The following is a 14,539-nucleotide window of genomic DNA, read 5'->3' on the forward strand; positions in this document are numbered from 1 at the left end:
AATTTCTGATGGCAAAATAAAGGCGAGTCAAGGAAAAAATGCTTGTTTGGACTTTTATGAGATTCATATGAACTTTCTTTCAGTTGCATTCATGGGAATGTGTACTCAGTTGTTGAGCTTGATTTTTTTAAGTTTATATGAGGAAAAAAATCCAAAACAAATCTCAAAAAAACCTGTTTTGCTCTGCCTGCTATAGGTCAATATCATAAAATGCCAGATCACTTCCCCCGACCCCAGGAAGAAATTGCAGATGATGCTAGATTCACTTGGAACCCAGCACAAACTTTCTAAATGGCCACAAACTATTCTAAGTATTCTGGGTACATATAAAAATCTGGATTCACTGTACATTGCAAAAACCCTGTGCAGAGCATGAAAATTAAAATTAATGTGTACTTAGATAATTCTTTTTTTTATTCTGAAGAAGTCATTTGCAAAAGGTTATGCAGTATACTTTATAGTTCAGACACCTAAAATAAACTGCGGAGATATATTAATTTAAGTTTATTTCTCTAACTGCGGCACACTATCTCTAAGTACTTTATTCTAGAACCCAATAAAAAGGCTGGACCTGAAACTAACAGATCAACTCTAGTTGTTCAAAATTTAGAACATTCCTTAATTCAACTAAAGCAGCGTCTAGCTGGGGACCTTAGGTGAGGAGAGAATACAGCAGTATCTTTCCTTACAGACCATTCTCCAAATTTAGCACACAATCTCACATAGTCACACTCACCAAATCAGAGCAGAACACGCAAGACATCTACACAATCCAGAACTATCTAGAGCATGGTTTGGAGAATACAAGTACATTATCTATTCACAGTATTTTCTTAGTATAACTGCCGTCCGTTAGAGAAACCTATGTGCAAACACTGAAGACTAAGTATGGCAAATGCTTAATAGATTAAATATACTGTATTACTCTGTACACATGTCTATATTTTATAGTTCTATGGAATGTATGCATGTGAGTACACATGTCCATATATTATACAGCATTAAATATATTATACATATATAGAATTTATATTAGAGTCTTCAAAAATTTAGGGCTATTTTGTTTGTTCTAACAACTGGACAGAAGCTAAAACCAGTTAAACTTACGTGAGGCACTCCTACTTGGCTTGATAAGGAAGGATTAAGTACAGGTTAACGGGTATCACCCATATTTTATAATGAAACATTCTATAATCCTATTTTCCTGTAAAATCAATTTAGCTTGCATCACACACCGACTTAATAAGGCTACTAAGTCACATCAGAGGACAGTCTCCAATAACGTACTTGGGGAAACAGGTAAATTTAAGTGTTTAAAACTCCACCAATGAGCAATTTTCCAGCAGTTCTTATGGAGTCTTACCAGCTCTTGTGTATCTTCTGCTAACGGCAAAAATGTAGCTTCCAGAATAGCAACTTGATCAGTGCTGAGCTTCTGCCACAAACTAATCAGCATAATCACCAGATGGGTGGCACTTTTCAACTTTGTGAATGCCTGGAACATGTTGGCTTGATTTTCTTCAGCTGCATCTGCTAGAGCTATTACCTGCAAAAATTACAAACGTCTGTTAAGTATAGTTTTAACATCCGTGAACAGTCAACAATGAAATTACCTTTGGCACACTCTTGTTTTCCTTTAGAAGATCCTGAGGAATTCTGTTTTCCATAAACACAAACCACAGAATATTAAATGAGTTATCAGTTCTCTAGATTTTTCTTTTGCATATCCAAGGCAATTTCAAGTCCATATGGCAAGAAGATTAATCTATCTAGTACAATCACTGTAGAAAGGATTCTGTCTAGAGCATATTCTTAAGGCATTCCTGAAATTGATCCACATCATAACATATAATACATGATAACAAACTTACTTTCACGTTTATACCACACAAGACACTAATCCCTATATCACCAGCAAGCCTACTGTATTAATAGAAAACAACACATTGATTTTATGGAACTAAAAATGCAGTATATAATTATTTCCACATGAACATAACTGCCATCTGTTATTTTATTAACTCTCGGCTCTCTCCATGTTTTGCGCTAGCTGCTTAAAGCTTTTATGCCAAAATGTAAATATCATGGATCATGTATATGAAGGCAATACCACTTTAATTGCCAGACATCCTGAAAAAGTTTTCAAAATAAAATAAAATGGCAGATTCACTTCTTGTGAGATGGTAAGATAGTTTTGCTGAGTACTTCAAGATGGGGAAAAACAGAAGAGCTATTATGATACTCTACTTAGCTCAAAAATAACTTGTCATTGTATGTAACATTGTCCACTCACAGCATTAGAAAAAATGATATTTTGAAAAATATTGCTATAATTGCCTTCTTTCTTGAAATACAATGTTTAGACATTTTCCATCACTGGTGAAAAGTGAAGATGACAGTGATTGCAATATGCAATTGCTATCATTTCAATATGAGGACAAGAGATTTTCCATGGTACTTGCACTGAATTACTTCAACTAAAGGAAAGGAACAAAGGTTAGGGGTTTATCCTGGGGGACAACTTACAGGACCTGTTCTCATGAATGCCACTACATTTTCATGTTGCCTGAATAATACTTGGCAGCACCTATTATCTTCACTGTCATTTAAATCAACGCAAAGCGCCTCTCTCAAGCACTTTCTCCTTCTGTTTGTTTATCTGCAAAATGGAGTAATAGGCGCTTGACTGGAGTTGCGAAAAGACTCACAGAAATCCAGTTAAAGTGTAATTAGTGTTATAACAGAATTTACAACGTAAAACTTGCAGAGCTTGATCCATTAACATTTGGCAACAACAGGAAAACGAAAATACTATACGATGTATCTCCAACCGGGAAACAAAGCCAACCAGCTGTTAGCATTTGGTGGAGGAAAACTATTTTTAATCTGCAACACTGGCATTAGAGATGTGTGTGTGTTCTCTCCAAGCTCCCATGTGACTGGGAAGATAAAAACCCAGAATTTTAGGGAACTATAAATATGAAACATTTCAAGCAAAATGTGTTGATAGCTTTTGGTTTAGATTTTAAAATGTAATGTTTCCAAATAAAATGGGGAACCCACAGGACACTCATGAGTCCAAACACTACATAAATCAGAGCCAAGTAACAAAAAAAAACCAAAAGCCTTGCTAACCATGCAAAGAAGTGAGGAATTAATCCCAAATAGTGAAAACCCACATGACACGCTTTTGGTCAGAGGAGAGTAACAGTATCACAGACATGTCACCTGATATAATCGTGCCCACATTCATTTTGCTCAGACCAAAGACCTGATGTTCTTCATACCTCATGTTCTACACAAGATGGAGTTCCATATCACAGTTACTTTTCAACGGTTACGGGTGACAAAGCTACATGACAAACACAACACTATGTAGTACCCTACATCTGTTGCATCTGACCACTGTAGCCAGTAATTGTATGCACTATACAGCTTCATCTTTGAGGAGAAAAGCAACAACAGTAAAAGTTCTCAGTCTAACAGCAGCCTTCAAATAACTAATCACCTTTCCTGTCCAAAATGCATTTGAGAATTTTGGGAAGAAAAATATGCGAAGATGAATTTAACACGCTGATGAAATTCATCAGTATGCTTCCTATAATATCATTACGGGATAGGACAGTGCAACGAATAAATGCAGAATTCCTGGAATTTGGAATAAAGGCAAGCTAGTTGTATCCTGTTATGGCTAATGCTCAGCTAATATTAATTTTGCTGAAGAAGCAGGCAAACACAGTTGCACTTGTGTGACAGTTAGTGAACCCCATTTACACAAAGGTAAAGGACACCTAGACTGAGTCATTAATGAACTAGGTGGTCTCTTACTCTGTGCTGTATTTCAACTTACACTGTACTGTGTACCTCAGAAGCATAAATCACATAATGAGAAGTAACTGACATGGCCTGCTACCTTAAGGATCCTTCATTTCAGAATTTGCTTTCTTTCCATTTTATAACCATGAACAAAGGAGATGCTCACCTTTCCAAAGGCTATAGATGTAAAATAAATATCCCAGTACTCCCAAACAATACCTAATGTACCAAGGTTATAAGCTATTTTGAATGTAGTTTCCTAAAAAGACTAAAAAGTACAACTCTTGAAAAAGTTTGCATTTGGTACGCAATTCTACAGTTCTAACACACAATAATACAAGATAAATATACCAGTGACAGGCCTAAGCTTCTAAAGGAGAAGTGTAGTCTCAGAGTGTTGCAGGTCACTGAAACAGCAATTAAATCTTTGCATGACTGCATATATATAAGTTCTACTTTACATTTGCAGAGAAACCAAAGAGGGAAAAAACCATTTCTAAGCAATAATTCTTCTGTTAATAGATGAAGAAATGACCTAATACAGCTTTCTGAGATCTGGAATATCCAGGATAATACAATATGAATTACCATACAATAATGTAGGCACACACAGTCATTGGCTTTTTAAAAAAAAGCCGAGACCACAGACAGAAAAAAGGTTGTCAAAACAGCACTCTTTGAAATATGCTGAGAACTGAAAGCCAAAGGAACACAGAGAGCAGCTGGAAGGGACTAAAGATACTTTGACAATACATGGTTCCTCAGTAAATACTTAATATGAGGGGAAAAAAAGAAAAATAAATCTTTCCTCACAGAAGAAAAATTACTCTAAACATCTCCAGGACATCAGTTATAAATTTTAAAAGTGTTCTGGGGTTCTTCATTCAAACACTTGCAGAATTTAAGGATGAATAAGTTCTAAAAACATGACATTCACTTTTTAAATTATTTTATTTTCACCTGACCTTTATCTCTAATTATATGTTACAATAGTTGAGGGAAATAAAGAATCCATACTCTTTGCAAACTGAGATCCTAGTCTCTTCTGACTCAGTCACGGTTCCTCCATAATTTCCCAACTCTATCTTCAATTCTTACAGTAGCTCTTCAATCTGTTGAGATCTATTTAATCATCTTTCTAAACAGATTTTTTAAAAAATCTCTCCCTGTCTCACTTTTTCACAGGGTAGACGGAAAAATATATTGCAACTGGCAGTCCCAACTGAAGCTTAGACACAAAGATTTTAGACCAACTGGAAACTGTGAAGTAAAAAGTCCATCTATACTGCATAAGTCCTATCATTGCATATTTAATATTTTTCTTTCTCCTTCCTTAATATCATAAAGTTTTCAAACAAAGAAAATTAAAATAAGTTTTTCAAACATTCTTTCTAAAAGCAATGGAAGAAAGGAAAGCGGCTGATGCAGGAAAGAATTAAGAAGCACTGGAATGGGTTGAAAGTACAGTATTAAGTATGTATTTTTAGAACTGATCAAAACTTGCTTTTCATTTACATCCTTTTTGTTTAAGTTTTTCTGACCAAATTATTTCTTGTTCCAATACACCTACCTACAGCAAAGTGCAGGCCAGTTAAGTTATTCATGAAAGCATGTTGTGGAGAGGAAGAAGGGAGAAGGGAGAAGAAAAGAACAACTATTGTCTAAATTAAGATTATATTTAAGAGTTTTACTAAATTTCATATTCACAGTTGCAAAGACAGAGCAGAAATCCAGAACTATTTTTTATAATCTTGAGAACTTCACTCCTCAACACTATTACCAGGATTTGACTGCAATAATTTCCAAAAATAGAGCAGTTGTCATGTTTTGAGCCTTAAGTGTTCAAGCAGAAAGATTTCTCTCCGTGCTGATTTGATTGCTAAGTGGAACTTATAAGATGTCAAGCATTGGAAAACTGTAAACTAATAGCGATTCAGGTTTCAAAAACAATCAGATTTCTCCATTATTAGTGCTTAAAGGTATTTTTTAGGCTATTGTTTAACATCCACCAGTAACTTCAAAATTACTAATATCTCTTGAAAAAGGCTTGCAACATACCCACTCTTGTATATTCACACAAGTTCTTTGGGGCAGTAATGAACATCACTCTCCCAGGCTTATTTCAATAATACAAGAAAATAAATACAATTCAAAACATATAAAATGCCTCCTTGTCAGCTGGCTGAGAAGTTGAAGAAAGCTTTGAAAAAGTAAAGGGCATGAAAGGAGTATGAAGTTCCAAGGAGCTTTCTTCTGAGTTGGTAGTATATTTTCTTGGAGTCCCTAACACCATTGGGACCAAAGACTCTCACAGTTTTTATGCCATATTCTAAAATGGAGAACAGGAAATGTGACTGACAATTAGTCCTTTTTTTAAAAACAGCCAGGAGAAACATAACTGTCCACCACTGGTGAAACTTTAGCCAACTAGTCTTACTCTCACCTAGTTCTATCACACCGGGTTCAGCTTCTAGTGTATTTGAAGTGTCTTCATTTTCAGCAGAAATTAAGTTTGGAGAGAGCAGGAGTTTGACATTTAAGAAATACAGAATCTCTTTACATTTCATCCATAGCACTCAGGAGCAAGTCTTCTATGCAAAATTTGTTAAAACATGAAAAACATCATCAGAAATGTAATTATTCTGAAATGGACACAGGGATGATGAATTATCAAGACTATTATGCACTCCACAGTAAACTGATCCATAACCAAAGCCTTTATACCTAGTTTCAAAAGAGCACGGAGTTATAAAAGCAAAAGCAGAGACCACAAGCTCACGGGTCTCTTCTGGCAATCATTCTTATGGAATAATCTATTGCAAGGTATTTAATTGATCCGACCCCTATTTTTAAACAAAAATAGATCTTCGTGAAGCAGGATTTTAATGCATATAAAGCAGAATACAGAGCTAAGAAATGCCAGGGTTACTGCTTTTTCATTCGTTTTGCAACAGGACGTTTACTACTACTCTTATTTCACCCTTTCCCCCATTCACTCATTTTAGAGAAGGAAATACAACTCAGTTACTAAATCTATAACAAGATCTAACAGATTTTTTTTTTCATGGTTTTAAGAAGTCTGCGTCACATATCATAGTTCACATAGGACATGTAAGCATTTAAAGTCAAATACTGTTGCCTTACAAGCCCCTTTGTTTGCGTTGCACACATGGCATGCACCCACATACAACAGCTAAGACACCAGCAAAGCAAACCTTTAAAACAGACACAACAATATAAGTGATAATATCAATTTAGTTCATAAAATCCTGAACCTCTCTTATTCTGTGAGTAAAATTTTTCTTTTTTACAGGCAGTTCTCAAAGTAGTTGACACAAAGTAACAAAACAGTGATTAGCCGCCTGATTCCCGGTGCAGACCATCTCACTCAACAACCATTGTGCACACAGCTTTTGACAGGTGACTAAAGCTTCATGGAATGCGGGCAAAGATACCCATGTCAGAGAGCGATCTTTATCAAACACTCCGTCACCAGAAAGAATAACCATGTCACTCTCGCAAGGGAGCACTTCTGAATGCTGTGGCATTCCCACGGCGCTGCAATGGGTACATGGTAGCGCGCACTGGGATTAGGTACCCTAGGCCACAATTACCTGACTCTTACAAGGACGCCTCAGCTACTGCTAACCACAACCACAGTTTTTAGAACTGTGGCATAGGCCCACCAGGATGACAACAAAACATCAATTCACTAGACAACAAATACTTAACTTTCAAGTGAAGCTCAACATGACCTTGATCTGAGAATACAGCAGAGATGAAAGACACTGCAGCATGATGATCCATGCTTTATCTGGATGCACCCAGCTACCTCCTGAAATACTATCGCCTCACTTGATGAACGTGAAATTATTGGTCACCACAAGTAATTACTATAGCAATCCGTACCTCTGGAAACTAGAACAGCCAGATGAAGGAAACACTCAATGTTGCAAGGAAAGTTGTGTGGTTTTGTTTTCTTCTATGTTATCTCCATGACAAAATTATCATTAACAGCTATACTGCACCTTTCTAAATTGGAATTTGCCGCAAAGCAGTATCATCTACAAAGCACAACACAGGTTACAGGTTAAGATGGCAGTCAACTCACTCTGTAAGAGCCAAATGCGTGTACTGTTTAAATTCAGAATCCTCTTCTGAAACCTCACATATATCAAAGCTGTGTCTTACCCTCACAAACCAAAGGGATAGTGGATTATTATCACTGACAGTCATGCTGCATCATTTTTTTTTTTTTTCCTCATTTTAAGAACTAGTGACAATGATGTTAAGAAAATCTTTTGGGATAAAGTAACTATCATTTCAGCTATAAGAGGCATGATAGTATGAATATGGTCGGTTCAAAAGGAAAAAAAGAGATCTCTACCCTTTTCATTTTTCCTCTTTAGAACACTCAATAAGAAAACAGGCTACTACCTTGTCTTCACAAGTCTCTCTTTCCCCAGGTGTTACCTATCTGTGAAAATTATTGCAAAATATTTAGCAGATTCAGAACCCCAGGCACCTGATTGCATTATCCAAAAGTACTTGACAGTTAATACATCTAAACCCAGATTAAAACCCTGATAGACCAATGTCACCCTGGCTCCATAGGAAATATCTATTTTGCCTGGACTAAGTATTTAAACAAGCTATGCCAGCCAAATCCAAGTATGAAGACCACCTGGTTAGCTCTACTTATATAGGTACAATTTAATTGAAGGAAGCAGATTCATATTCCTGTGAGTCTAAACATGCAGCTTTTCATATGCATAAATCAATTTTGAAAATCTGTCTTAGCAGTACTAATATAGTGGCAAAAAACTGCTCATTTGCATCACTGTTGCCAGTTTACTGGTTTTATTTAAACACATCTTTTTTTATATTCCTGCCTATCATTATCTGGGCTTCCTTGTTTATATCCACGGTAACAGAAAACAAAAATTCCTTTTGTCTCTGGTGTTCCATCTCCAGTAAGGATTACAGTTAAGATTATTTTAACTCGATTAATACACTTTCCTCAATTTGATTTTTTTTTAAAAGGGGTTTAGCATTTTTGAGGAGCCAGATAAATTAATATGGTCAATAGGAAGAATACATAGAAGAAAACTGTTCAAATACCTGGCACTTCATCTCCTCTTTATAGCCTATCCACAAGTAAATATTGCAGCCAGTTTTGCATGAGAGTTACTGTTTGTTATTTGTTAAAACTATTAAATACAAGGATGGGGAAAAAAAAATTCTTGAAGGAAGGCTGCAAACATATTCCAAAATACCTATGATACTTTACAATACATTTAGAAGCGAGTTCTACATCATAAAATCCAAATTTAAAGTGGAGTTATAAAATTACTAGCTTAACCAAGTGAAATAACATCTGTTACAAATTACACAAAACTCAAGAAACCAATGAGTTACAATGAATCCTTTACCTACCCCTTCAAAACAGAAGCGGTGTTTAAGCATAGGGATGTGCTAAATCATGCACAGATATCATAGAATCACAGAATGGTTTGGGCTGGAAGGGACCTTAAAGATCATCTAGATCATCTAGTTCCAACCTCGCTGCCATAGGCAGGGGCACCTTCCACTAGACCAGGCTGCTCAAAGCCCCATCCAACCTGGCCTTAAACACTGCCAGGGATGGGCATCCACACCTTCTCTGGGCAACCTGTTCCAGTGCCTCACCACCCTCATAGCGAATAATTTCTTCCATCTAATCTAAATCTACCCTCTTTCAGTTTAAAGCCATTACCCCTCCTCCTATCACTACATGCCCTTGTAAAAAGCCCCTCTCCAGCTTTCTTGTAGGCCCCCTTCAGGTACTGAAAGGCTGCTATAAGGTCTCCCCAGAGCCTTTTCTTCTCCAGGCTGAACAACCCCAACCCTCTCAGCCAATCTTCATAGGAGAGGTGCTCCAGCCCTCTGATCATCTTCATGGCCCTCCTCTGGACTCAATCCAACAGGTCCATGTCCTTCTTAAGTTAGGGGCCCCAGACCTGAACACAGCACTCCAGGTGGGGTCTCACAAGAGTACAAAGAGGGGCAGAATCACCTCCCTTGACCTGCTGGTCATGCTCCTTTTGACCTCATCAGTCAACATCCCCAAGTCTCCAACCATTCTCTGCCCAGTCTGTATTTGTGCTTGGGATTGCCCTGACCCAGGTGCAGAACCTTGCACTTGGCCTTGTTGAACTTCATGAGGTTCGCACAGGGCCACCTCTCAAGCATGTTAGGGTCCCTCTGGATGGCATGCCTTCCCTCCAGCACATTGATCACGCCACACAGCCTGGTGTTGTCAGCAAACTTGCTCAGGTTGCACTCAATCCCACTGTCCATGTTGCTGACAAAGATGTTAAACAGCACCAGTCTCAGTATCAACTTGAAAGGTATGCCATTCCTCACTGGTCTCCACTTGGACATTGAGCTGTTGACCACAACTCTTTGTCAAAGGATCTCTGTCTTCAATATGCATTGACTATCAGAGTTTCACTGTGAAGCTGTCATTGAATTGGCAGCAATGTATAAAAAAAAGATACAGCCAAACATTAGCTAAATGGAGACAGAGAGGTGGAGAGCTTGGTTTGTACCACCAAATATATGGTATTATGTAACGACAAACAAAAAATTTTACAGCAAAGGAACAAATTTTAAACAGTGAAGTTGTATGCTCTGTATATCAAAAGAAGCTGTGAACCTAAACAAACAGTTTTGAAAACTAACAGGGGCCTCATCCTGCAAATTTCTCATTGTATTTCAGTACAATGGGATCTACAGATGGCCAGGAAATTGAGAGACACCCATTAGATCCTACTTCTGCAAACATTTATGCACAGTAAAGCTCAATGGGTAAAATCAAGGATTTTCTATCTCCAGTGGGAAAGTGGAATTGATTAAATAAAGGCAGGTTTTCATCCTATTAAAGACCACTACTCTCAGTGTGATCAGTCATATGTACCTAGCATAGAAAAAAGCATTTGCAGCATCTTAGATATCATGTAATGTCATCGTAGAAATCTAGAATAAATCCACAAATCATTGCTTTTGATAAAGTACACAGTGAAACCTATCTCCTAAATCAGGCACATCTCATTTATATTTTAATAAGATAATGAAAAACAATAAAAATGTTGATAGACACATCTTCAAAAGGTTAATAAAAACAAATCCAACTAACATATAATATAGATATTTTTCCATCTGTACAGATGAACACAAAGCCATTCCATCGAATTCTAACACCTTTGTCAATATTAAAAAAAAAAACCAACCTAACAGCAAGCCAGTAAGACAGCAAAGTACTAAGGTAAATTCCAAGCCATTAACCTTGTCCACCCAATCCCACTTGCGATTTTGGCACTTATGCTTTATACTGAGGTACATGCAGAAACTCCCAGAAGTCTCCATTCATGATGAGCTACCATATAATTTTAAGTGATTAGAAAGCATTGTGGTTGCTAACACAGTGTCTGGGAGTAACCGTAAGACTCAGGATGATTAAATTACAAGAATGCACTCTGGAAACAAATTCTAAACATAGCAAAGAAAATGGATGGCAGGCTAATTAGAAGCTCAAACTTAACTACAACACTGATTTCAGGACATCTCATTAAAATTACTTTTCTATTTTGAGATACTTTATAGATTTTCTCTATTATTAGTAAAATCTTGAGAACATATGCCAGTACATTTGGAAATAAAACAGGCTTCTCAAGGCAAAGTGTGAAGGTCGCAAGACACATGAATTGCTTGCTTATCCTGTCTTTGAATTACAAGTTTTCCATAATTTCTTCTAATTTTTGTTGTGAAAGAAACATAACCATTTCAAAACAAAGGAACATCACGATGAAATGCAGGTTTTATAAAACTCAGTCAAAAACAGAGTCTGTATAGAACTTGAAGAGAATTCAGCAGAGAGATTAGAGTTTACTAGGTTTTAATAGATTTACTAGCAAAAAAAATAAAGACGGTTTCGAAAAAGTCATTTAGTGAAAGTAAAAATTCATTCTTCATGCAAGGTGCCACAACAGGAAGTTTCAGACAAAGCAGACTCTTGCCTTCCTCCAAAGATGAAGTACAGCACAGACCACAATAATGCTTGCTCCACAACAATACCCAGAAAATAACTTTTACAGACTTGAGCTGCATCCTGCTTCGTATGATATTCAACTTCTAGGCCAATAGTTACTGCCATCCAGGTACAATTATTTTCAGTGATGTAGATTTCATTTTATGGGAACAAGACAAGTACTTGATAAACCAAAAATATCTTACTGCCAAGACACACAGCAAGGGGACTTAACCTAGTAATGAAGCAGCAAAGAGCTTATCAATTCCCTGCATTGGACCCTCCACATATAGAAAAAGAAAGAAAACATGAAAGGAACCACCTGAAGTAACATTACAGTGGCAGCTCTTCAGGTGGTGATCAAAAGAACATATATTTTTAGGTCACTGATTTCCTTGTGCTGCACATAATGGCCAATGATGCTCATTCTTCTGCACACCTGGAACTGCACCTTCTCTCTTCTCTCAAACTGACAAATTAAGAAAATTCCCACCTGAAATACCCTGCTAATTCACAAGCACAAAGCCCACAGGAACAGAATCAGGTGCAGTTTCCTTTACATGCACACCTGCCCTAGCCACACAATGAACTCAGGCAGTGCCTTCTGCCAGTTAAGCCTAGGAGTAAGACCTTAAGCAGAAATCAAAAAATAAAACCAAATTAAGCAAGTGTTTGCCCCCAAAACTAGTTCATCTTATGTTCAAAATAAGACAAGCCGCAAAACTAGTAACTACTTTAGTGTGTAAAACTTATTTTATCACAGGATTACTCTGACAAAGTATGTCTCATCATAGGCTATGGATTGGTGTCCAATAAAGTAATTGCCAACATTATATATGCACTTATGTATTTACAGAATTGGGCTTTATTATTAATCCTAACATTCTATGTTGTTCTCCTACTGCACTTGTAAACATATCTGAAGCTAAATAGCTTTCTAATGCTCATTTCAAAACACATTTAATGATACACTTATAATCTCTTAGCCTTTCAGAAATGTCATGAAAGAGAGTTCAAAATTGGCAGTATAGTCAGAAGCGCTTCACCCATGTCTTTGGAAATATGACTTTTCCCTACTTTCAGTAGGAAAACTACTACCTCCACTCATAGCCCACATTGTTGTTTTTTTCCCTTACAATAAATTAAAAGATAAAAAAAGCTAACAAATAGGTTAGAAAACGTCCTTCCAATATGTTTATCACCGATGCTCTACTGAAAGAACAGCTGTGGCAAATCTGCCAATTTTTGAGATAAACATATTTTTGACCTAGCCTCACTACCTATGTACCCTGGTATGCTGACGGAAAAGCAACAGTTAGGCCAACCTAGAGTTAAAGGGGGAAAAATCACCTTCAAAAAAGCTTTGGAGGCACACTCAAAAAGATTCAAAGTTCAGTTCAACTCTGCTTCCCAGAAGAAAGCCATTTCTTCCATGATGGAAAGGTGTTAAATAGTCTACCATCAAATGCATAAGAATTAATGCATTTATATTGTAGCATTCCATGCAAACATCTCATTCCTTGATTTGTCCTTTATTGTAACAGGCAGCTGAATCTACAGAGGATATGGGACAAGATGTGTAAGGTCTTTTTTAAGACCTGACCTAGACTAAGATGCCCACTGGGGCTGCTAGAAGTAGGGGAGCAGAGGAAAGATACAGCGAGTGTCAAGTAGGCTTCAGTGTCTGAAATGTGATAATTAACTGTAAATTTGCTTTAAATCTAGAAACATCTCCTCATTGCCTGAGCAGAAGTTTATGGACAGTTCTACTGTATAATATTTGGATTAACAAACAGTACATTCAATTATGTAGAGCAGGAAAGAGCTTCTTTTTCAATGGTAATATATAACCACACACAAACACACCCCACTAAATTAGTAACAAATGCTCTTACTGATTTTGGCTGAGATAAGCCTTCTGATAAGAACAGATTTTCCTTTCAAAAAAAGCTCAATTTAAACATTTGTCTTGTTCCCCTGATGCAATACAGCTGAAGTTCATGCCCTGGTTCAGTCAAATCTAATGGTTTTAACTTAATTTCAACCATTACTGGTCATAACAAGATGTATTCAAAAGGGTATTTGTTTACTTTATTGTATTGCATCAAAGTTAAGAAAACACATCTGGGTAGTGTACATTCTAGCCACACTGCAGACCAAAAATCCAGATAAACGTTTGGTCTAGAGGGATGACTAAATAAATTGGCCAAATATCAGAACAAATTCACTTTGATGTTTCAAGTTGCTGGAGCACAGAAACATGACCTAAATTATACAGTAACATCCTCTGAAAAAGTAACAACCATCTCTTCCTCTAGCATCTGCTTAAAAAAAAAAGGAAGCAGTAGTTATGAATGATGGCAGCATTTAACATTAACAAAATGGTAGGAACCTAAGGAAAAACATTTGTCTACTTTCAGTCATATTCGTGAATAGTTCATATCCATACCTTGTTCAGGACCATCTCCAGTGGCTGCCTCCACTGTTACCAAAAATGCCTCAGAGTCTGCTTAGGAGCCCACACAGAAGGGCTAGAGACTCACGTTGCAGGTGCACATGGCTGAAGTCAGACTGCATTGGCAAGTTCCATGTAAGCAATTCCCTCAGAGTGATGCTGAGCCACTTGGCAAAAATTAATAATGAAAATATAACAAA

General features: G+C 36.9%; 1 protein-coding gene across 3 annotated transcripts in view; it reads right to left on the bottom strand.

The window, feature by feature from the left end:
- Window positions 1–14,539, bottom strand: part of BBS9 (Bardet-Biedl syndrome 9) — a 318,286-nt gene that overhangs the window by 170,017 nt on the left and 133,730 nt on the right. For all 3 annotated transcript variants that reach the window (XM_075083602.1, XM_075083601.1, XM_075083603.1), the window contains one exon: window positions 1,364–1,546. In XM_075083602.1, coding sequence (XP_074939703.1) covers window positions 1,364–1,546 — 183 coding nt within the window. The remainder of the gene's footprint in view (window positions 1–1,363; window positions 1,547–14,539) is intronic.

Source organism: Phalacrocorax aristotelis, chromosome 2, assembly GCF_949628215.1.
Source record: "Phalacrocorax aristotelis chromosome 2, bGulAri2.1, whole genome shotgun sequence".
NCBI lineage: Eukaryota > Metazoa > Chordata > Aves > Suliformes > Phalacrocoracidae > Phalacrocorax > Phalacrocorax aristotelis.